The sequence below is a fragment of the Hyla sarda genome, chromosome 6 (assembly GCF_029499605.1).
Source record: "Hyla sarda isolate aHylSar1 chromosome 6, aHylSar1.hap1, whole genome shotgun sequence".
Classification (NCBI taxonomy): domain Eukaryota; kingdom Metazoa; phylum Chordata; class Amphibia; order Anura; family Hylidae; genus Hyla; species Hyla sarda.
Window position 1 is genome coordinate 26,712,740 of NC_079194.1, and position 26,038 is coordinate 26,738,777.

At 46.5% G+C, this 26,038-nt stretch overlaps 1 protein-coding gene across 3 annotated transcripts in view; it reads right to left on the reverse strand.

Moving 5' to 3' along the window:
* Window positions 1-8,575: 8,575 nt before the first annotated feature.
* Window positions 8,576-26,038, reverse strand: part of LOC130277378 (metallothionein-like) — a 45,190-nt gene continuing 27,727 nt past the window's right edge. For all 3 annotated transcript variants that reach the window (XM_056528033.1, XM_056528034.1, XM_056528032.1), the window contains exons 2-4: window positions 17,717-17,767; window positions 13,528-13,593; window positions 8,576-8,885 (exon numbers count right to left, since the gene is read on the reverse strand). In XM_056528033.1, the coding sequence (XP_056384008.1) occupies window positions 8,800-8,885; window positions 13,528-13,593; window positions 17,717-17,747 (183 nt within the window). In that variant the 5' untranslated portion in view covers window positions 17,748-17,767 and the 3' untranslated portion in view covers window positions 8,576-8,799. The remainder of the gene's footprint in view (window positions 8,886-13,527; window positions 13,594-17,716; window positions 17,768-26,038) is intronic.

Below are 26,038 nucleotides of genomic sequence, written 5' to 3' on the forward strand. Positions count from 1 at the left end.
ATGCTGCAGCAGGTCGGGCACTTGTGGGCCCAGGCCCGTCCCTGCCAGCACATGTGTCTCGCAGGTCACAGGCCCTTTAAAATTTAATGCAGAGCTGCACAGGCCAGGGGCTGATGGGAGCAGACCTGCACTGCGCAGGTACACACAACCGCTCATAAGCTTACCCCCTCACTTATAAGCACCGCGGCACTGATCTACAGGATTGTAAGTAAACTTGCCTGGGGGGGGGGGGGGGGTTGGAAGTCCAGACACCAGACACTGAGATCATGAAGAGATTGAGGATGGGGTGGGGTGTTGGTTGTGGTGGGGGCTGCGGAGAGGGGGATTGTGTGTGTGTGTGTGTGTGGTGGGGTGCGGGTGTGTGACATTGGGAGTGTAAGAAGGGGGGGACGTGAAGACCAAGGGGGGGGGTTATGATTGAGATGTGTGTATGTATAATGGATGTGTGTATATGATAGATGTGTGTGTATGGATGTACATATGAAAAATGTGTGTATGTATGTATGGTGGACATGTATATGTATGATATATGTGTGTATATATAATATGATAGATCATACACACATCTATCTCGCATACACACATCTGTCATACACACACATGTATCATACTGCATACACACATCTATCATGCATTCACACATCCATCATTCATACATACATACATACATACACACATCCATCATTCATTCATACATACACACATCCATCATACATACACACTTTCATCATGCACACTCTCCTACCCCCGGACCCCTCCCCGCTCCTCCTATCCTCTGTCTCTTCCCACTCCCACTGTCACCCCCACACACAATCCTTGCTCTCCGCAGCCCCAACAACACCTAAACCCCCACCCACCTCCCGCACCCCATCGTCAGATGTGTATATGTATGATATATGTGTAAATACATATGATGGACGTGTATATGTATTATAGATGTGTGTATGATAGAAGTGTATATGTATGATAAATGTTTTTTGCGTGACCAATTGTAATTTGTAATGAAACCTCTCATTTTACCATAAAATGTATGGCGAGCCCAAAAAATATTTTTTTTAGGGAGGAAATTTAAATGAAAACCACAATTTGCCATATTTTGGAGTGTTTTGTGTTCACACTGTACACTTTACCTTTAAAATTACATGTGTTCTTTATTCTTTGGGTCAATACAATTAAAATGATACCCATGGCTAGATACTTTTATATTTTTTGTACCGCTTAATAAAAATCAAAAACTTTTTGCACAAAATCAGTAATCTAAAATTGCCCTATTTTGACCACCTATAACTTTTTCATTTTTCCGTATATAGGGCGGTGTGAGGGCTCATTTTTTGCGCCGTCATCTGTACTTTTTATCAATACCACATTTGCATATATAAAACTTTTATTTAATTTTTATTAATTTTATTTGGGAATAAAATGGGACAAAAAAGCTGCATTTTTTGACTTTTTTTATTTTTTACATTTACATTCACTGTATGTTTACGTTTACATTTACATTATATTTTGATAGTTCGAATATTTACGCACTCGGTGATACCAAATATGTTTATAAAAAAAATGTTTACACTTTTTGGGGGTAAAATGGGAAAAACTGCCAATTTTCATTTTTATTGGGGAGGGGATTTTTCACTTTTTTTTTTCCTTTTTTTTTTTACATTTTTCAACTTTTTTTGGGACACTTTTTATGTCCCCATAGGGGACTATCTATAACAATCAGTTGATTGCTAATACTGTTCAGTGCTATGCATAGAGCATAGCACTAATCAGTATTAACGGTCATCTTCTGCTCTGGTCTGCTCAATCTCAGACCAGAGCGGAAGACCCCGGGAGACGGACAGAAGCAGGTGAGGGGACCTCCGTCCGCCGTTACAGATGATGGTGTGGTGTCCCAGTACCGCATTCTATACTGTACTTGTTTATTTATGGGTCCCCTTGGCCAGAGTCCCTAGGACGTAGGGATCCCTGTTAGCCAGTCTACCCCTAGTCGCCTCTATTCTAGTGTATAGATCTCTAATTTATGCATAGGTAAATAGGTTATGCATGTAAATAGGATAATATATGTAAATAAATGGTTAATTACTTGTTTCCATTAGCGTTGCAGGACCTGCGGGTCATGTGACGTGGTGAACTCTATGGTATTTAGCTTAAAGGGGTAGTCCAGTGTTGAAAAATGTATCCTCTATCCTAAGGATAGGGGATAAGTTTGAGATCGGTGGGGGTCCGACCGCTGGGGCCCCCTGCGATCTCTCTGTACGGGGGCCAAGCTCTCTGGCCAGATAGCTGGTGTCGACCTCCGCACGAAGCGATGGCCAACACGCCCCCTCAATACATCTCTATGGCAGAGCCGGAGATTGCCGAAGGCAGCGCTTCGGCTCTGCCATAGAGTTGTATTGAGGGGGCGTGTCGACCACTGCTTCGTGCGGAGGTCGACACGCCCCCTTCCCGCGGGCTGTCGGGGCTCCGTACAGGAGATCGCAGGGGGCCCCAGCGGTCGGACCCCCCCCCCCCCGCGATCTGCAACTTATCCCCTATCCTTAGGATAGGGGATAAGTTGTTCACCACTGGGTCACCACTGGACTACTCCTTTAAGGACCATTGGAGGCCCTGTGATGTAAGCAATCCCATCACACCATGTAATGGTGAATGGCAGACGTTCGGACCAATCAGATTCGCCACACCTCTGCCCATATAAGGGAGCGGCGGCCATCTTCTAGCTCTCTTGTTCCCGGGTTGCTGAGCTAGCAACACCTCTCTTACCTCGTGGGCTGTCAAGCAAGCAAGACCTGTACAGCAGTAATCGCAATGAGTTAGGCCTAGGCCTTGCGGCAACGGCTGAACAATTATAACTATAGAGTGTATCACTTCCCAAACACTCTGCAGCATCACCGGACCTAATAACTCCCCTAAATCCGGACGGATCTGCAAATCTCTTCCTAAATTCAGAGACTTTATGTCTAGCTCACTGTCAGCAACTATTGCCAGTCGCTAAGCAACCTAAGGACTGTTTGTATGAGACTGTTACTGTGCCATGGTTATTGCAAGCACCTCAGTAAAAGTTATTCAAGTTCAAGTTCAAATCTCCTTGTGGACCTTCAGTTATTTTCTGCACCTATCGTTACTGGGAAGGGCGGCGATAGGCCGGAACACTGATTCAGCATACCAGCCCTCAGCCTGGCGTCACGAACTCTAGGGTTGACATTAACCCCTTATATACCGATACCATACCACCACTACCATACACCCTCCAAAGGCTACCACAATGGTATCGCCACGGCAGCGCTGTGGGCGATCCGATCATCTATTTTAACTTGCGCATTGCCGCAGATGCTGTGATCTGTACTGATCAGGGCATCTGAGGGGTTAATGGAGGACATCCACGTGATCGCGGATGTCGGCCATTACTGGCGGGTCCCTGGCTGCTAAGAGCATCGGACAGGTGCTCGCGGTCATACACAGGACGTAAATGTACGTTCTGGTGCGCGAAGTACTGCCAAACCAGGACGTACATTTATGTCCGTGGTCCTTAAGGGGTTAAGTTGCAGGGGAACCCTCTGGCCAGAAGAGCACCCTGTACACAGGGACAGTAAAAATGTTATATGCATATAAACATTTCGACAATATGGACTGGTAATGGAAACGTTAGATACAGTCCTGACTAGACATTTTGACAAACTCATATATAAATTTTATAGACTGAGTAAAATAGTTGGACTATGTGTGATACTGTTTTTACTCCCTATATCTAGCGGGAAGCTGTCAGGGCAGAAAGGTAGTGGCTACGCACTGTGCACGGCACTGTGCCTCCTCTAATGGACTCACTCGGGTGTTCCAGTTCACATGGGGCAAAGTAGACTTTGTAATGGTGGGGCTGATGGTAACCACCATCAAAGTAGACTGGGCCGGTGGGACTGGGGATGGGTCTTCCCTGGCAAGGGAAGAAGGTGCTCCCTCATATATTGTATTAGTCCAGGCTCATCGCCAAACAACCACTTTGGTAAAGGTGGTGACCGGGAACGTGCTGCAGACTTCTGGGCCTGGAGGGGTCTGCTCTGGGCTAGTGGTAGAAGAAAGCGGCCTCAGCCGGGGTACTCACTTCCTACTCCTCGGTGTAAATTTCGGCCCAGGACCCCCAGGTCCGGTGGTGAGGAGACAGCCTCACCGCCAATGATGCACATTAAGATGTCGGCGTTCACTCCGCCAGTCTCCATCATCCTCGGGCAGCGTAACTTGGTAGCAGGCCTCTTCGGCTTCGATGGAGATCTTCTGGAGATGGTCAGCTAACTCTTGAAACATGTGCGCCGTGGTGACTTTCAGGCATCCAGCGCCATCTTGGGAGTCTCTGCACGTGTGCTTGCCTGTTCCGCCACTTGCTGACTTCGGGCAAACTGGGCCGGAAGTGGCCGAAACTGGCCACTGGCCGTAAGTGCGTCAGCGGTGACTTCCGCTCCTCCGGCAAGAAGGGGCGGATCTTTACAGTTCCACTTCGGCATCGATACCACAACCTGAAATCTACGCCCAGGGGTGAGATACTGACCAGCATGGGACATTTTTGTGCGCTTTTCCGGCGCATCTTTAACCCTTGCAGGTACAGGCAATACTTGACAACGTAACATAGCTTCTGATCTGATCTTGCACATGGTGGACACAGTACTTAAATGTTTCACAACGGCGGACAACAGTCTTTTCTTCACCTCCCCCTCTATTTCACAAGTGCCTCGGGTATAACCCTTTCCACTGATAAAGTCCAATACACTTTCTGGCGCAAACTTTATTCTCATCGGCATGCGATTTTCTGATAATACTGGACACAGTTCAGACTGGGGGGGAGGACCCTATCCCGTTCGTGATGCCAAAAGTTGTGGTAGAGTGTGTGATGCAAAGGGCAGATGGAATTACCCTAGGGGAAGATGGCATTAACCCCCCATATTCGTGATGCCAGGGCATGGTTTATCTTGCTACCACCCGAAGGTATACCGCTAGATCCTGGATTAGGCATGGGGGCAATAATGACTCTGATGCCAAGTTACAGATAACGGTAGCTTTACTGAGGGTAGACAGATGGTAAAGTCTATACAGTTCAGCCAGGGCTCATGGAGGTGACCAGTGACTCAGAGACCTTAAGGGCTTGCTGGGACTTGTAGTAGATGGGGTCAATTTAATGCAGGCCACGTTGACTTGACAAATGGTGACTGTGACTGACTTGACTTGGCTAATGACTGACAATACTGAGACTGTGGCTTACTTATAGCTGCTTGTGGCTGCAGACTGGATTTGAGGCCTCCTGAGACTCTAGACACTATCTAGGACTCGACTTGACCTCAGCAAAGATTTGTAAGGAAAGAGAGAGAGAGAGCTAGATCCCCCAGGGTTTATATGGGAGAGACTAGCAGGGAGCCCATAGGTCACCCCTGAGATAACCAGGTCACTTGTACCTCCTGGGTAACAATCACATGACAAGTCACATGGTGAACAGTCTTAAAGTGACAACGCTTTCTGAACACATTACATGGTATAATACATTAGAAACATATTTAGATGGGGGGGACAGATGCAAGGGGGCCCAGAGGACACTGTAGAGAGGCTGCCTGACAGGGCAGCAAGGGTAAGGGGTAACACCTCCTGTACTGGGTCACCACACGTACACATATCTACTATACATACACACATATCTATTATACTAATAATAGAGCTATCATGCAAACATTATTCATTCAAACACCTCCATCATACATACACGTATAAATACAAACACATCCTTCATACACACATCTATCATACATACACACATCTACCATACATACACACATACACACATCTATCATGCATACATACACATATCTACCATACACACACACATCTATCATACATACATACACACACATATCTACCATACATACACCTATCATACATACACGCATGTATCATACACACATCTATCATTTCTACATGTCTATCATATATAATTATATCATACATAAGTCTCATCATACATGAATCTATCATACATACACCAGTCATATTCACATCTGTCATACATACATACATATATATACTGTATATCAATGCGGATGGGTGGGGGGACAGGGGGTGATTGGGTACGGATTGGCCTAGGGCAGCAGAAAACTAAAAATCAACATTAATGGGTTGGGGAATATTGGTTTAGATTGGTGGTCTCCAATTTGTTGCACAACTACAACTCCTATGATGTTCTGACAGCTTTCTGGAGCAGACTTTGGGGTCTGGGGGAGGGGGATGGAGGAACCTGGAGAGGACTTTGGAGTCAGGGGAGGGGGGGGGGGGGACAGAAGAACCGTTGAGGAAGACTTAGGGGTCTGGGGGAACAGAGGAGCCTGGATGAGGAGGACAGAGGGGTCTGGAGGAGGGCAGTGCAGGGGTGGGATTCAGCTGAAGAAGATACAGTGTGTTACAATATTATTATTATGGGCACAGTGTGTGGCAGGGTTATATTTGGAGGGTACAGTGTGGCAGGTTTATATTTGGAGGGTACAGTGTGGCAGGTTTATATTTGGAGGGTACAGTGTGACAGGGTTATATTTGGAGGGTTCAGCGTGTGGCAGTATTATATTCAGAGGGTACAGTGTGTGGCAGTATTATATTCAGAGGGTACAGTGTGTGGCAGTATTATGTTCAGAGGGGCACAATTGGCAGGGTTAAAATGACTGTTGTGTTCATACAGAGGATGATTATCTGCGGACAAATTAAGGAACCTATGATGTCCGGGCCACAAACACTGCAGAGGAAGACGTAGCTGGAAGAAGACATGTCATCTGGACAAGAAGAGGAAGAGAAGGAAAGTCAACAGAGAAGACGTCACTCAGGTCAGTCATAATATTGTGTGCAGGGGGGTAGGGGGGCCCAGGGCAATTTTTTGCACCGGGCCCTGGGGTTTCTGGCTAGGCCCCTGGTTACAGTCCTGAGGGTCCATGGTTTCTCTGGATATATATATATATATATATATATATATATGTTTTGTACACTAGATGAATCCTGTGTGAGATGCTGGATGAAGGTAACACCTGTTCTCCACCTTCTATATAGGAGATACAGAGCTGAGTGCAAACCCCGTCCCATAAACCATGTGACACAAACCACATGTGTAAGGACTAGGTATAAACAAGGACATGTGCAAAACCTGAGTCACCAGGACAGAGGACGACTCAGCAGAAAGGTCTATGGTGATGGATGTTGTATTTACCTTATAGTAATTCTTATCTGTAAGTCTAAAGCGAGTGAGATAGTCTGCCTGCGTATCTTTGTTCACCAGTATTCACACCGACGTACGTGTGTCCGATAGTGTTCAACTCCATTGCAGGGACATGTAGGGACATTGCTGGTATAATGCACAGTATAGCAGGTGAATAGTATCGGAGGGACAAACATAAAGAGGCAAACACACCAATAGCAATATAACAGATACAGTATGTACAGTAGTCACAGTGATGATGAGGTAGTGGTTGGTATGATGAGGTCCATAGTCCCTGATATGTCATGTAGAGATTTTCCGGGCAGAGATTCTGTCTGCAGTGGGCGTTCCGGGGCCGTTCCTAGGGTCACAGACACCTGGGGAGAAGGATTATATTTTTGGCGCCCCCTAGGTGGGTGTGGCTATCTTTATTAATTACACTGGGTTTCTACTGAGCGTCTTTGACATTAAATGGGCTGTGGTACTGAGGCAGTATGTATAAAAATACATTACATAAAATACATAACATAGATATGAACTATTATGTAAAGTAGGTGGAGCATTATATTTAGAGAGGAGCAAATAAAAAAAAATAAAAAAATTGTCCGATTCGGCAAATTTTCCCCCAAAATTTTTTTCAGTCCAAATTTATTTGTGGCGAATCGCTATTAAAAACGGCTATTTCTGGCCTACAGAGAGCCTCAATAGGGGTTTACAACACTTGTTAGATTGAGGTCCTATGGTTGTCTACACAAGAATCCAATGAAACAGCTTGGAGCGATAACAATGAACCATAACTGATTAAATGAAACATTCGCACTTTCATAGTCAAGAGGGCGCTGAGAGGCAGGGGCTGGAATAGGTGGTATCTCGCCTGGCAGAGGACCACCAGCTCAATGCTCACCAGAATGGGTACTCAAAAAATATAAATAAATTAAAATTAAAATAAATTTACTCCCTGCTGCCACATCGATGCTCTGCGGCAGTGATTCTAATAGCGATGCCTGTAATCAGCATGTCATACTGAATAACAGTATTTCACTAACACAGCACACTTCCTTTGCGCGATTTGCCGCAAATAAATTCGGTCCGAAACTAATATTTTCGGAAAATTCGTTGAAAAGGCTGAATCGAATTTTTCTAAAGTTTGCTCATCTCTAGTCAGCGCATTCAACTATGTAAAGAGGAAAGTATTTCATATGATTAGTTCATTGATTCAGATCTAGGATGTGTTATCTTAGTGTTCCCTTTATTTTTTTTGAGCAGTGTAGATGATAATCTATACATATGAGTTGAACACATCTTCCATGAATGGAGCCTTTTTGGTAATAATCAATACATTTTTTTTAAATTTTCCAGTGTTAGAATTTTGCCATAAAGAGATATAAGGTAGAGTATGATTGAGTACAGAAAATGAACAACAGAAGTTTTGGATTTATCCCATTGATAAGTATGGAGGGTACAGGAAATCTTTTTATTATAGGTATAACATGACGTTAATGGAAACACATAAGATCCCGTTGCCGGTCATTGTACATAGGATAGATGATAAGAGATGATCGGTCCTTGTTGTAGTTGTCATTGTGCGGTGGTCACTGGCAGCAGCTGCAGGTCCCCTTTGTGCACTCACAGTCCGGGCGGCATTTACTGCACTCAGCCGGACAGCAGGAGCAGCAGCCTGTGGAGGAGAAGACTGATGAGAAGACGGCAGGAGAGAGAGACAACTGCTGGTTTCCTACTAAACCCAAGTATAACAGAGGTCTTCCCATCTTATACACTTAGGACTTATTTACTAGGCTGCGTGTGCATTATTTATCTCCATGGATGTGATGGTAGGGGGCGATACCTCAATAGGTGGGTTGGCGGTTCCTTTGGATCAATACCTGAGATAGGAATACCCCTTTAAACTGACCATTAATCTAATGTTATGATTGAGTACAGATTTTAAGAAATTCACGTGGCGTGCGCACAGGGTGTGCCGGGTGTGCCTGGGCACATCCTAATAAAACGCGGGGGGATCTATGGCCGCCACTAAGCAGCCCGCAGGGGGCCCCCGTCACATTCTGGATATCCCTGTGTCCCGTAAGATCTTTTCGGGACACCAGGATGTCTCGTTACCTTTCTGCGGCGGCCCCTCTGTTAACTTTAAAAATGCAGGGGCCGCCGGGAGGTAGCTCACACAGGGACGTCACTGATGTCCCGTGCGTGCGCCCATAGCAACAGCAGGGCGGAGCTGCGAGGAAGAGGACGTGCGCGCATGGTAAGTTACTTGTATGTTGTACGTCACCTTCAGTGTTCCGACCACCACTCCTCCGGTCCCGGGACCTACTGCTATGGCCTGTAGGCCATAGCAGTAGATTGTGACCCCGGACCGAAGGAGCGGTGGTCGGAACACTGAAGTGGGGCAGTACACAGACATACAGCTTCCAGCCATACACTGTATATGGCCGGAGGCTGTATGTCTGTGAGGGAACTGTACTGCACCTAATGTGGAGAGCTATGCTGCAGCTAATGAGGGGGAACTATACTGCACCTAATGTGGGGAGCTATACTGCACCTAATGTGGGGAACTATACTGCACCTAATGTGGGGGAACTATACTGCACCTAATGTGAGGAACTATACTGCACCTAATGTGGGGGAACTATACTGCCAATCTAAAGTGGGGGAACTATACTGCACCTAATGTGGGGAAATATACTGCACCTAATGTGGGGAACTATACTGCACCTAATGTGGGGAGCTATACTGCACCTAATGTGGGACGATATACTGCACCTAATGTGGGGGAACTATACTGCACCTAATGTGGGGAACTATACTGCACCTAATGTGGGGAACTATACTGCACCTAATGTGGGGAACTATACTGCACCTAATGTGGGGGAACTATACTGCACCTAATGTGGGGGAACTATACTGCCAATCTAAAGTGGGGGAACTATACTGCACCTAATTTGGGGAACTATACTGCACCTAATGTGGGGGAACTATACTGCCAATCTTAAGTGGGGGAACTATACTGCACCTAATGTGGGGGAACTATACTGCACCTTATGTGGGGCAACTATACTGCACCTAATGTGGGGGAACTATACTGCACCTAATGTGGGGGAACTATACTGCACCTAATGTGGGGGAACTATAATGCACCTAATGTGGGGAGCTATACTGCACCTAATGTGGGGAGCTATACTGCACCTAATATGGGGAACTATACTGCACCTAATGTGGGCAGCTATACTGCACCTAATGTGGGGAACTATACTGCACCTAATGTGGGGGAACTATACTACACCTAATGTGGGGGAACTATACTGCACCTAATGTGGGGAACTATACTGTACCTAATGTGGGGAGCTATACTGCACATAATGTGGGGAGCTATACTGCACCTAATGTGGGGAGCTATACTGCACCTAATGTGGGGGAACTATACTGCACCTTATGTGGAGGAACTATACTGCACCTAATGTGGGGAGCTATACTGCACCTAATGTGGGGGAACTATACTGCACCTAATGTGGGGGAACTATAATGCACCTAATGTGGGGAGCTATACTGCACCTAATGTGGGGAACTATAGTGCACCTAATATGGGGAACTATACTGCACCTAATGTGGGGAACTATACTGCACCTAATGTGGGGCAACTATACTGCATCTAATGTGGGGGAACTATACTGCACCTAATGTGGGGGAACTATACTGCACCTAATGTGGGGGAACTATAATGCACCTAATGTGGGGAGCTATACTGCACCTAATGTGGGGAACTATACTGCACCTAATATGGGGAACTATACTGCATCTAATGTGGGGAGCTATACTGCACCTAATGTGGGGAACTATACTGCACCTAATGTGGGGGAACTATACTACATCTAATGTGGGGGAACTATACTGCACCTAATGTGGGGAACTATACTGTACCTAATGTGGGCAGCTATACTGCACCTAATGTGGGGAGCTATACTGCACCTAATGTGGGGAGCTATACTGCACCTAATGTGGGGGAACTATACTGCGCCTAATGTGGGGGAACTATACTGCACCTTATGTGGGGGAACTATACTGCACCTAATGTGGGGAGCTATACTGCACCTAATGTGGGGTAACTATACTGCACCTAATGTGGGGGAACTATAATGCACCTAATGTGGGGAGCTATACTGCACCTAATGTGGGGAACTATACTGCACCTAATATGGGGAACTATACTGCACCTAATGTGGGGAACTATACTGCACCTAATGTGGGGTAACTATACTGCACCTAATGTGGGGGAACTACACTGCACCTAATGTGGGGAACTATACTGCACCTAATGTGGGGGAACTATACTGCACCTAATGTGAGGAACTATACTGCACCTAATGTGGGGGAGCTATACTGCCAATCTAAAGTGGGGGAACTATACTGCACCTAATGTGGGGAAATATACTGCACCTAATGTGGGGAACTATACTGCACCTAATGTGGGGAGCTATACTGCACCTAATGTGGGGGAACTATACTGCACCTAATGTGGGGAACTATACTGCACCTAATGTGGGGAACTATACTGCACCTAATGTGGAGAACTATACTGCACCTAATATGGGGGAACTATACTGCACCTAATGTGGGGGAACTATACTGCCAATCTTAAGTGGGGGAACTATACTGCACCTAATGTGGGGGAACTATACTGCACCTTATGTGGGGCAACTATACTGCACCTAATGTGGGGGAACTATACTGCACCTAATGTGGGGGAACTATACTGCACCCAATGTGGGGGAACTATAATGCACCTAATGTGGGGAGCTATACTGCACCTAATGTGGGGAACTATACTGCACCTAATATGGGGAACTATACTGCACCTAATGTGGGGAGCTATACTGCACCTAATGTGGGGAACTATACTGCACCTAATGTGGGGGAACTATACTACACCTAATGTGGGGGAACTATACTGCACCTAATGTGGGGAACTATACTGTACCTAATGTGGGGAGCTATACTGCACATAATGTGGGGAGCTATACTGCACCTAATGTGGGGAGCTATACTGCACGTAATGTGGGGGAACTATACTGCGCCTAATGTGGGGGAACTATACTGCACCTTATGTGGGGGAACTATACTGCACCTAATGTGGGGAGCTATACTGCACCTAATGTGGGGGAACTATACTGCACCTAATGTGGGGGAACTATAATGCACCTAATGTGGGGAGCTATACTGCACCTAATGTGGGGAACTATACTGCACCTAATGTGGGGAACTATACTGCACCTAATGTGGGGGAACTATACTGCACCTAATGTGGGGGAACTATACTGCACCTAATGTGGGGAACTATACTGCACCTAATGTGGGGAGCTATACTGCACCTAATGTGGGGAACTATACTGCACCTAATGTGGGGGAACTATACTGCACCTAATGTGGGGAGCTATACTGCACCTAATATGGGGGAACTATACTGCACCTAATGTGGGGGAACTATACTGCACCTAATGTGGGGAGCTATACTGCACCTAATATGGGGGAACTATACTGCACCTAATGTGGGGGAACTATACTGCACCTAATGTGGGGGAACTATACTGCACCTAATGTGGGGGAACTATACTGCACCTAATGTGGGGGACTATACTGCACCTAATGTGGGGAGCTATACTGCACCTAATGTGGGGAACTATACTGCACCTAATGTGGGGGAACTATACTGCACCTAATGTGGGGGACTATACTGCACCTAATGTGGGGAGCTATACTGCACCTAATGTGGGGAGCTATACTGCACCTAATGTGGGGGAACTATACTGCACCTAATGTGGGGAACTATACTGCACCTAATGTGGGGAACTATACTGCACCTAATGTGGGGAGCTATACTGCACCTAATGTGGGGAGCTATACTGCACCTAATGTGGGGAGCTATACTGCACCAAGGCTGGTATTCCACCTTGAAATTCCTCTCAGAAATTAAGCTGCAGCAGAGTCCCATTGCTGCACAGTGCACGCTACTGATTTTAGCGACAGATGTTCCGCCACTGAATGAATGATCTTCTCATTCTTTCGGCAGAATCCCCCCTGGAATACATATCTGTCAATGGGGACGGTAACGGACGTGTGGTCCTAATACTGACTGATCCAGTTGGGCCCGGGTGCACTAGGAATCTCCAGATAGAAGTTTTCTGTCCGGAGATTCCTCAGTGTGAACCCGCCTTGGGGTCAGAACGAACATAAATTATGGAAGAACACGTCTTCAGGTCTCATACAAGTGGCTGTATAATTATATGTGTACAGAGAGATGCTATACGCACTTTTTTTGCAGGATGTACACTTGCAGTTGCGACATGTGCAGGACCCTCCGCAGGAACAGGAAGCCCCTAAAAGAGAAACAACAATATTGTTATACAAAATGATATTAAAGGGGACCTATCACTAGTGTTGAGTGCGAATATTCGCAATTCGAATATTTATTGTGAATTTCGCATATTCGCGAATATGGCGAATATAGCACTATATATTCGCAATTACGAATATTCGTGATTTCCCCCCCCCCCCCCCCCACAGAATACATCACAGTGATCTCCTCCCTCCCTGCTTCTCACTTGTGGTGTAAAGAAGGCACCTATATTATTTACTGTATTAGACTGGAGAGCGAATTTTTCGCAAATATGAGAATATGCGAATATTCGTGAATATTCGTGAATATCCTCATATTCGCGAACATCATCACTAAAGAATATTAGGAGATAGATAGATGGATAGATAGATAATATAGATATATACTGTAGGTAGATAGTTATTCACATGCACACACGCGCATGCGAAAATAACCATGAATATATCGAATTTGCGAATTTCGCGAATATAGGACGAATATTCGTCCATATATTCGCGAAATATCGCAAATTCGAATATGGCCCCTGCCGCTCATCACTACCTACGGTATCACCACTAGTGTGTCTATACATACAGCCGGGATTAGTACCTCAGAGCTGCCAGCATTAAAGGGGTACTACCGTGGAAAACTTTTTTTTTTAAATCAACTGGTGCCAGAAAGTCAAACAGATTTGTAAATTACTTCTATTTGAAAATCTTAATCCTTACAGTACTTTTTAGGGGCTGTATACTACAGAGGAAATGCTTTTCTTTTTAGATTTCTCTGATGTCATGACCACAGTGCTCTCTGCTGACCTCTGCTGTCTATTTTAGGTACTGTCCGGAGCTGCATATGTTTGCTATGAGGATTTTCTCCTGTTCTTAAAATGGACAGCAGAGGTCAGTAGAGAGCACTGTGGTCATGACATCAGAGAAATCTAAAAAGATAAGCATTTCCTCTGTAGTATACAGCCCCTAAAAAGTACTGGAAGGATTAAGATTTTTAAATAGAAGTAATTTACAAATCTGTTTAACTTTCTGGCACCAGTTGATTTAAAAAAAAAAAAGTTTTCCAGGGTAGTACCCCTTTAATTCTGCTCCTCCTTCACTGGAGGGAAATCCTGACAATATAACATTTATAAACAGATTTTGCTACAGTCAATAGAATTTCCATTAGGAACTTGTTTTAATTGTAGTAAAATGATCCTTATATTCAGATTCTCCTCTCAGCCGCAGCCTCTGGGGATCTGTTATAGGTTTACTTGGGATCCTACATGGATAACAATATGAGGGACATTTATCAAAGCATTTAGTAGTTTTTTTTTTTTTTGCTTAAAATTGTCGCAAAAAAAGTTGCATGTGCGACTACTCTATTTTTTGTGCGACTTTTTGATTGTGCAGTGCCCTAAGCAAAAAATAAAAAATAAAGAAACTTGCTTACCAGAGAAAGCTTACCAGAGAAAAAAGTGATTTTTGACTTGCAGTGGTCAGAGATTTATCAAGTGCAAAAGTCGCAAAAAAGTTGCATCTCATGAAAAAACCTACAAAATTTACTCCAGCTCAGACATGGAGCAGAAAAAGCTACTACCAAAGCAAAAAAAAAAATAATAAAATTGCTTACGTGAAAGAAATTTATCAACAGGCTGAAACCAGTTGATAAATAATTCGCACATAAACAAAAAAAATAGTAAGGCCAGGTTCACATCACGATTTAACCATCCGATTATCGGACCGTAAAATCGGACGAAATCGGATTGCAAAAAATCGTATACAATCGTATGTAAAAAATTCTTTGCTATCCGATTTAAAATCGTATCCAAAAATCGGACAGATGAAAACTCCATCCGATTTTCAATAAAAATCTGATCCTGTTTTTAAAATCAATATGTATGCCAATGGCAATAAAGTTTTATATATTTGAAGTATATGTGTTTTGAAGTCTACTGCGCATGCGTACAAAAAAATCGTGTGCGATTAATCTGATAGAATCGCACGGTCACACGATTCCATCAATAATAAAAGAGTCGGACACGATTTCGATTCGATTTTGAATCTGGATGGAAAATCGTGGTCAACTACCCGATTTTACCATCCTACTTCTTCTCACGATTTTTTGCGTTGAAATTGTACAAATCTGCACGCCAAGTCGTATCCATTGACTTCCATTCATTAATGATAGACAACAAATGCATCAGTTTTGATCCGCATCCAATTTTGCACGATTTAAGATCGGTGGTAAAATCGGGATGTGAATGCATCCTTAGGGGAAAAAAAACTAAAAAATGGAATACATAAGCAAACATTGATAAATGTCCCCCTATAAAATCTCCAGATGACTACGACATCTAACACCCCCAGGGATCCTACATCTGTAACTACTCAACAGGGATTGTCTCTCATTATAGGACTGTATATTCAAGGCTTGCACTGCCGTTCTGTCATGTCCCCATTTACCCCCAGTCTCTTCTCTCTGGACACTCTTTACCACAAGCACGGACCGGTAAAATAATAAAGATTTATTTGGCCAGGTAAAAATGGACAACGCGTTTCGAGGGGCAGGACACCCCCTTCGTTAGGTCCACGAAGTGGACCTGATGAAGGGTGGGTCCCGCCCGGGGGGGTCCCGCCCCGCCCCTCGAAACGTGTTGTCCGTTTTTACCTTGCCAAATAAATCTTTATTATTCGTGGACCTGACGAACCTGCCCCTCAAAATGCGTTGTCCATTTTTACCTTGCCAAATAAATCTTTATTATTTGTGGACCTGACGAACCCGCCTCTCGAAATGTGTTGTCCGTTTTTACCTTGCCAAATAAATCTTTACTATTCATGGACCTGAAAAACCCGCCCCTCGTAATGTGTTGTCCGTTTGTACCTTGCCAAATAAATCTTCATTATTCGTGGACCTGACGAATCCGCCCCTCGAAACGCGTTATTTTACCAGTCCGTGCTTGCGTTTAAAGGTGTATTCCAGGAAAAAATGTCTTTTTACATATCAACTGGCTCCAGAAAGTTAAACAGATTTGTAAATTAAGCCTATCAAAAAAATTCTTAATCCTTCTAATAAGTATCAGCTGCTGAAGTTGAGTTGTTCTTTTCTGTCTGACAACAGTGCTCTCTCTGCTGACATCTCTGCCTGTCTCAGGAACTGCACAGAGTAGAAGAGGTTTACTATGGGGATTTGCTTTTACTCTGCACAGTTCCCGAGACAGGTGTCATCAGAGAGCACTTAGACAGAAAAGAACAACTCAACTTCAGCAGCTGATAAATACTGAAAGGATTAAGATTTTTTAATAGAAATCATTTACAAATCTGTTTAAAGGGTACCTCTCATCAAAAAAACTTTTGATAGATTTTAGATTAATGTATGCAGAATAACTTTACAATTGCATGTTATTAAAAAATATGCTTCTTTCTATTTAATGTTCCACTTTGAAGAAATGACCACTAGGGGTCTCCCTACCAGTCCTGGCAGCAAGCATTTCAGACTCATGCTGGAGTCCTAAACACTGCGAGCTGCCAGTCTGCTTTGTTCACAAAGGAGAACACTGAGAGCTGCCAGCCTGCTTTGTTCACAGCCTGTTTGGCTGTGAACAAAGCAGGCTGGCAGCTCTGAGTGTTTGGGACTCCAGCATGAGTCAGAAATGCTTGCTGACAGGACTGATCGGGAAAAATACAATAGAAAGAAGCCTATTTTTCATTAACATGCTATTGGAAAGTTATTCAACATTCATTAATCTAAAATATATCAAAAGTTTATTTGATGAGAGGTCCCCTTTAACTTTCTGGAGCCAGTTGATATATAAAAAAAAGTTTTTTTCCTAGATAACCCCTTTAAATTTATGCTCACAGTACAACACACTAAGGTGAGCGTACCCCGTTACATCACTGCACCTATCCCCGTAAGGAAATAACAGCACATGGTTGCGCTTCGTTTTCTGTTTTTTTTTACACGTATTTACTCTCTGGACACAGGACGTGCGGCCACCATTGGACAATCTCTGGTTGGAACGAGTCCATAGGTAGAGACTAAAGCTAGAGCCCGGACACATATCGTATATATCTAATTTTCCATTCTTCATTCCCTATAATATATCATCTCTATATCCATTATTAACCCCTCCTTACCTGGTGCACAGTTACAGTCCTGAGGGTCCATGGCTATTGCAGACAATTGTTCTGTAGGTAGATGATGAATGAGAAGCAGAATGAAGCGAATGGTTGTTCTCCGCCTTATATACACGAGATACAGAGCCGAGTGCAAACCCCGTCCCATAAACCATGTGACACAAACCGCATGTGTAAGGACGAGGTGTAAACCGGGACATGTGCAAAACCTGAGTCACCCGGACAGAGGACGACTCTGCAGAAAAGGTCTATGGTGACCCTCGTCGTTCTTAGTGGTTTCCTTCTAATAATTCTATTCTAGGATTGAGCTCAAATAAAAAAGTTCATTATCTAACGTTTTACCAGTACAGTGGTCCCGTTTTACCAGTACAGTGGCCCCTCACCATATATACGAAACCATCGTATGTTGAGGGATCCGTGCAATGTAAAGTATAGGACAGTGGTCTACAACCTGCGGACCTCCAGATGTTGCAAAACTACAACACCCAGCATGCCCGGACAGCCGTTGGCTGTCCGGGCATGCTGGGAGTTGTAGTTTTGCAACATCTGGAGGTCCGCAGGTTGAAGACCACTGGCATAGGAAGTTGTACTCACCTGTCCCCGCCGCTCCGGACCGTCACCGCTCGTCACCGCTGCCCTGGATGTCGCCGTCCATCGCTGTCGCCGTGTCTCCAAGGTGTTCCCGACGCTCCAGCAAGGCCTCTGCTTCACCGGCATCCTCGCTCTCCGTCGCCGCCATCACGTCGCTACGAACGCCGCTCCTATTGGATGACTGTACGGCGTGCGCAGCGACGTGAGGACGACGATGGAGAGCGCCGACGATGCAGGGGATCCCGAAGAGGACGCGCCGGAGCCCCGAGGACAGGTAAGTGATCGTCAGCGGACCACACGGGGCACCGTAAACGGCTATCCGGTGGCAGCTGAAGCAGTCTGCGCTGCCGGATAGCCGATTATGCGATGGCCCCGACATACAAAAGCATCGTATGCTGATGCTGCCTTCAACATGCGATGGCCTCTGAGAGGGATCGTATGCTGAATTTATCATATGTCGGGGCCATCGTAGGTCGAGGGGTCACTGTATTTGCCTCTATCCACGGTGTAATACAAGGATTATAACTCCCAGGAACAGTTCTTCAATTACTGGGGTATTTAGAGAACTTATAACACAGAGGTTGTCTCCTGAGTGTATAAGGCCAGGGCCACACTGTGACTTTTCGTAGCGCGACAAATTCATTTTTAACTATCAAGCTCCAGCTGCAGTTCACAGCAATACATAGAACTGCATGGAGTCCTGTGGACTGCAGCGGACACTAAATATTTCAAGTCACAAAGTAGTGAGAATTAAAAATAAGTAGATAACTGATAGAGATAAAGCAAATCCTCACATATAAAAGTAATAAAGATCTGCTGGGAGCTGTAATCACTGTCTATGTAGAGGACAGGAGCTTCTTCAGGGTCCTGTACAGTACACAGTGTCCTAAAAAAATAACATGGAGCCGTCCTCACCTGGTAAAGAGTACAGAACATGTAATACCTCCCTGTACTGTAGGGGGCGCTACCAGACACCAGTCAGTGCATACACTTCAGTAATACAGGTAAAGAGTAGTACAGAACATGTAATACCTCCCTGTTCTGTAGGGGGCGCTACCAGACACCAGTCAGTGCATACACTTCAGTAATACAGGTAAATAGTAGTGCAGAACATGTAATACCTCCCTGTACTGTAGGGGGCGCTACCAGACACCAGTCAGTGCATACACTTCAGTAATACCGGTAAAGAGTACAGAACATGTAATACCTCCCTGTACTGTAGGGGGTGCTACCAGACACCAGTCAGTGCATACACTTCAGTAATACCGGTAAAGAATAGTACAGAACATGTAATACCTCCCTGTACTGTAGGGGGCGCTACCAGACACCAGTCAGTGCATACACTTCAGTAATACCGGTAAAGAGTACAGAACATGTAATACCTCCCTGTACTGTAGGGGGTGCTACCAGACACCAGTCAGTGCATGCACTTCAGTAATACAGGTAAAGAGTAGTACAGAACATGTAATACCTCCCTGTACTGTAGGGGGCGCTACCAGACACCAGTCAGTGCATACACTTCAGTAATACAGGTAAAGAGTAGTACAGAACATGTAATACCTCCCTGTACTGTAGGGGGCGCTACCAGACACCAGTCAGTGCATACACTTCAATAATACCTGTAAAGAGTAGTATAGAACATTTATATACCTCCCTGTACTGTAGGGAGCGCTACCAGACACCAGTCAGTGCATACACTTCAGTAATACCGGTAAAGAGTAGTACAGAACATGTAATACCTCCCTGTACTGTAGGGGGCGCTACCAGACACCAGTCAGTGCATACACTTCAGTAACACAGGTAAAGAGTAGTACAGAACATGTAATACCTCCCTGTACTGTAGGGGGCGCTACCAGACACCAGTCAGTGCATACACTTCAGTTATACCGGTAAAGAGTAGTACAGAACATGTATATACCTCCCTGTACTGTAGGGGGCGCTACCAGACACCAGTCAGTGCATACACTTCAGTAATACCGGTAAAGAGTAGTACAGAATATGTAATACCTCCCTGTACTGTAGGGGGCGCTACCAGACACCATCAGTGCATACACTTCAGTAATACAGAAGTTCACCAGTTTGGTCAGATTTTCCAGCCATTGACACGTTTAATCGCAGGACCCCCGAGATCAGACATCTTATCCCTTATCCTTTGGATAGGAGATAAGATGTCTATGGGCGGAGTACCCCTTAAATGACGATATATCGCTCAGAAAAACTTGTCCCCTATATATAGGATAGGGGATACGTTTTAGATTGTGGTGGTGGTGGTGGTGGGGGTCTGACCGCTGGGACCCCTGGCATCTCCTGTATGGGACCCCGGCTCTTCCCGGGAACAGAGCGTGTCGACCCCCGGGAGTGGTGTCCAACACCCCCCCCTCCATGTATCTCCATGGGAGAGCCAGAGATACCCGAACGGATCTCCAATAGAGATACAAGGAGGGGGCATGTCATCTGCTGTTTTGTGCGGGGGTTGACACACTCCATTACCTGGGAGAGCCAGGGTGCCATGCAGAAGATCGCGGGGGTCTCAGCGGTCAAATCTCCTGCATTCGAAAACTTATACCCTGTCCTTTGGATAGGGGATATGTTTTTTCGGTGCTATATATATATATCCTCTTTGATCTTCCAATGGAATCGCTCAGAGAAGTCATGGCACTATGCTGTAGTGAACGGGACGGCGCTTACAGATTGCTGCAGACTATTTGGCAGGGTGCCTCCAACTGGTGCAAAACTACAACTCCCTGGATCAGATGAGCATAAATGGAGCAGAGAACACAAATACAGATGTGAACCCGGCCTTAAACCACACGTGGAAACATCCCAAGGGGTTATTCAGGAATAAAGAAACCAGAGTTTATTTCTTCCAAAAACTGCACCACCCCTGTCCTCAGGTTGTGTGCGGTATTACAGCTTGGCTCCTTTCACTTCAATGGAACTGAAATACAATACCACACACAAACTGAGGACAGGTGTGGTGCTTTTTTTTTTTCTTTCTAATCCTAGATTAAAGGGGTACTCCAGGAAACTAAACCCATAGCCCATCCTTTCCCTCTCACCAACCTATGTATTTGTCTAAATATTATTCATTAGTTATATACAGCAGTTTCCTTCTTTTCAGCTGTCACTTTCATGCAGGGGGTGAGAGAAATACGTAATTTTCAGATCCACCTTGTCTCCTCAGTGAGACCTAGCCCCCTCATTTCAAGACAACACCACATGATTTCAGTCTGGTCTAGAGCTCTGTCTGTACAGCCACACCTCCCCTCCCCCTCCTGTGTGTGTAGAGCTTGTGAGTAGAGATGAGCAAACTTACAGTAAATTCGATTCGTCACGAACTTCTCGGCTCGGCAGTTGATGACTTTTCCTGCATAAATTAGTTCAGCTTTCCGGTGCTCCGGTGGGATGGAAAAGGTGGATACAGTCCTAGGAAAGAGTCTCCTAGGACTGTATCCACCTTTTCCAGCCCACGGGAGCACCTGAAACCTGAACTAATTTATGCAGGAAAAGTCATCAACTGCCGAGCGGAGAAGTTCATGACGAATCGAATTTACTGTAAGTTCGCTCATCTCTACTTGTGAGCCGTGAGAGAAGCTCAGAGTAGATTCTCAGTCATAAACTGCACTTTTCCTGTGTAGATCTAATCACTGACTGCTGCCATTCAGAGCACCGCATGATTTATTGCTGGAGAAAAGATAGTCTGAAGGAAAATACCAGTACAGTGTGTTTACAGCATGGACACAGATAGTGAAAGCAGTTGGCTGGCAGCCATTACACAGAGCTGCACTGACTTCTGGGAGTTGTACTCTCTGCTGTAAGCAAGGAAAAATAATATATAGGAGACATCAGGGGCCAAAGGAGCTACCAAAACCACATGAATAACTACAGGGTACACAGAACAGGTATTGTGGTGGCTTTGGGGCATTTTTCTTTCTTAACTTCCCTGGAGCACCCCTTTAAAGCTGGCAATGCAAACTAGACTTGTACAGCCAAACCAACAGATTTCGGCAGGACTGGTTCACTATGTTATGTGCATAGAGGGGCCCTGACTCTATCCGACATACGATGTTGGGATTAAAGAAAAGAGCTGAGCATATTCCATTCCAACTTCTGATGCTTCTGTTCTAAAGAAAGATAAGCAACCATTAAAGGTTTCTGGCAGCAGCTTACCACAGATGACACCTGAGTACTTAGATAAATGTATATGAGGAAATTGTTAGGAATCACACACATCTGACAGCTATGGAAAGTGTACGGCCAGTTATAGAACTAATTGTGAATTATATATGATAAGGTACATTAGAGTTCCCCTTTAAGTGTATGTGTGGTGAGGGTGTGATGAAGGGCAGATGTTGTTACCCTTAGGGCAGATGTTATTAACCCTTAGTATTCGTGACACCAGGGCGTGATTATCCTCTACACCACCTGAGGTATGGCCGCTGGTTCCTGGGCCAGGCTTGGAGCAAACAATCACTCCGATGCAAAGTTATGGAACAACGGCAGCATAACTGAGGCAGACAGATGTTAAAGTCTTTACAGCTAAGTTTAGGCCCAAGGAGGGGACCAGTGGACTTTAGGAGACTTTTGGGCTCGCTGGGATTTGAAGTGGACTTGGACTCAATTATGCAGTCCCACGCTGACTTTAGACATGACAGACTTGACTATGCTGACTAGACTTCTCCCCTGTATTTAGGTTTACCAGGCTTTGACTTTCACCTGTAGGGGGTTCCACAGATAGTGGCTGCATGGTAAGGCCTTGGCCTCCCTCAGGACACCAGACAAATCTCAGGTCTTGACTGTACTGCTCCTCAGCAAGGTCTAAACTGAAACTAAGCTGGGTCCTCCGTTCTATATAAGGGAGCAATTTGGAGGACTCCCATAGGTCACCAACAAGTCCCCTGGTCACTGACACCTTCCCTGGTTACACAGGCTTAGCAACAATACTTAAAGGCCTTAAAGGCACATTAACAAGAATATAGTACATTAAAGGGGTACTCCGGCGCTAAACGTCTTATCCCCTATCAAAAGGAAAAATGGGGGTGCTGCTGGGGGTCCTGAGCGGTGGGATTCCTGCAATCTAACATCTTATCCGCTATCCTTTTGATAGGGGATAAGATGTTTAGCGCCGGAGTACCCCTTTAACTCTTTATACAATAAAAGGGATGATGAGAGTTCTGAGGAGTGTGGAGGCCAGGGAACTGGGACTAGGTCCACCTGATAGAATCAATAGTGTACAGAAGGGCCACTGTACTGGGCCACCACATATGTATACTGTATATCAGGCTGAGTGCAATGTTATTGAATACAGGGATGTTCCAGGCTGGGTGTGATGACAATGAGTGCACTGCTAGAGGTTGTGTGTGTGCAGTGCTGGGGGTTGTGCGTGTAGTGCTGGGGGTTGTATGTGTGTGCAGTACTGGGGGTTGTATGTGTGTGCAGTGCTGGGGGTTGTGCGTGTGCAGTGCTGGGGGTTGGGTGTGTGCAGTGCTGGGGGTTGGGTGTTTAGTGCTGGGGGTTGTATGTGTGTGCAGTGCTGGGTGCTGTGTGTGTGCAGTGCTGGGGGCTGTGTGTGTGCAGTGCTGGGGGTTGTGTGTGCGCAGTGCTGGGGGTGGTGTGTGTGCAGTGCTGGGGGTTGTGTGTGTAGTGCTGGGGGCTGTGTGTGTACAGTACGGGGGGTTGTGTGTGTGCAGTACTGGGGGTTGTGTGTGTGTGTGTAGTGCTTGGGGCTGTGTGTGTGCAGTGCTGGAGGTTGTGTGTGTGTGCAGTGCTTGGGGCTGTGTGTGTGTGCAGTGCTGGGGATTGTGTGTGTGTGCAGTGCTGAGGGCTGTGTGTGTGCAGGGCTGGGGTTGTGTGTGTGTGTGTGTGTGCAGTGCTGGGGGCTGTGTGTGTGCAGTGCTGGGGGCTGTGTGTGTGCAGTGCTGGGGGTTGTGTGTGTGTGTGTGCGCAGAGCTGGGGTTGTGTGTGTGTGCAGTGCTGGGGGCTGTGCGTACAGTGCTGTGGGTTGTTTGTGTGCTGTGCTGGGGGCTGTGTGTGTAGTGCTGGGGGCTGTGTCTGTGCAGTGCTGGGGGTTGTGTGTGCAGTGCTGGGGGTTGTGTGTGTGCAGAGCTGGGGTTGTGTGTGTGTGCAGTGCTGGGGGCTGTGTGTGCAGTGCTGGGGGTTGTGTGTGTGTGTGTGTGTGTAGTGCTTGGGGCTGTGTGTGTGCAGTGCTGGAGGTTGTGTGTGTGTGCAGTGCTTGGGGCTGTGTGTGTGTGCAGTGCTGGGGATTGTGTGTGTGCAGAGCTGGGGTTGTGTGTGTGTGTGTGTGTGTGTGCAGTGCTGGGGGCTGTGTGTGTGCAGTGCTGGGGGTTGTGTGTGTGTGTGCGCAGAGCTGGGGTTGTGTGTGTGTGCAGTGCTGGGGGCTGTGCGTACAGTGCTGGGGGTTGTGTGTGTGTGCAGTGCTGGGGGCTGTGCGTACAGTGCTGGGGGTTGTGTGTGTGTGTGTGTAGTGCTTGGGGCTGTGTGTGTGCAGTGCTGGAGGTTGTGTGTGTGCAGTGCTTGGGGCTGTGTGTGTGTGCAGTGCTGGGGATTGTGTGTGTGCAGTGCTGAGGGCTGTGTGTGTGCAGAGCTGGGGTTGTGTGTGTGTGTGTGTGTGCAGTGCTGGGGGCTGTGTGTGTGCAGTGCTGGGGGTTGTGTGTGTGTGTGTGTGCGCAGAGCTGGGGTTGTGTGTGTGTGCAGTGCTGGGGGCTGTGCGTACAGTGCTGGGGGTTGTGTGTGTGTGCAGTGCTGGGGGCTGTGCGTACAGTGCTGGGGGTTGTGTGTGTGTGCAGTGCTGGGGGCTGTGCGTACAGTGCTGGGGGCTGTGTGTGTGCTGTGCTGGGGGCTGTGTCTGTGCAGTGCTGGGGTTGTGTGTGTGTGTGTGCAGTGCTGGGGGTTGTGTGTGTGCAGAGCTGGGGTTGTGTGTGTGTGCAGTGCTGGGGGCTGTGTGTGCAGTGCTGTGGGTTGTGTGTGTTTGCAGTGCTGGGGGCTGTGTGTGCAGTTTTGGGGCTATGTGTGTGCAGTGCTGGGGGTTGTGTGTGTGTGCAGTGCCTGGGGCTGTGTGTGTGCAGTGTTGGGGGCTGTGTGTGTGCAGTGCTGGGGGCTGTGTGTGCAGTGCTGGGGGTTGTGTCATGTGTGTAGTGCTGGGGGTTGTGTGTGTGTAGTGCTGGGGGCTGTGTGTGCAGTGCTGGGGGTTGTGTGTGTGTGCAGTGCTGGGGGCTGTGTGTGCAGTGCTGTGGGTTGTGTGTGTTTGCAGTGCTGGGGGCTGTGTGTGCAGTTTTGGGGCTATGTGTGTGCAGTGCTGGGGGTTGTGTGTGTGTGCAGTGCCTGGGGCTGTGTGTGTGCAGTGTTGGGGGCTGTGTGTGTGCAGTGCTGGGGGCTGTGTGTGCAGTGCTGGGGGTTGTGTCATGTGTGTAGTGCTGGGGGTTGTGTGTGTGTAGTGCTGGGGGCTGTGTGTGCAGTGCTGGGGGCTGTGTGTGTGCAGTGCTGGGGGTTGTGTGTGTGCAGTGCTGGGGGCTGTGTGTGTGCAGTGCTGGGGGTTGTGTGTGTGCAGTGCTGGGGGTTGTGTGTATGCAGTGCTGGGGGTTGTGTGTGTGTGCAGTGCTGGGGGCTGTGTGTGTGCAGTGCTGGGGGCTGTGTGTGTGCAGTGCTGGGGGTTGTGTGTGTGTGCAGTGCTGGGGGCTGTGTGTGTGCAGTGTTGGGGGTTGTGTGTGTGTG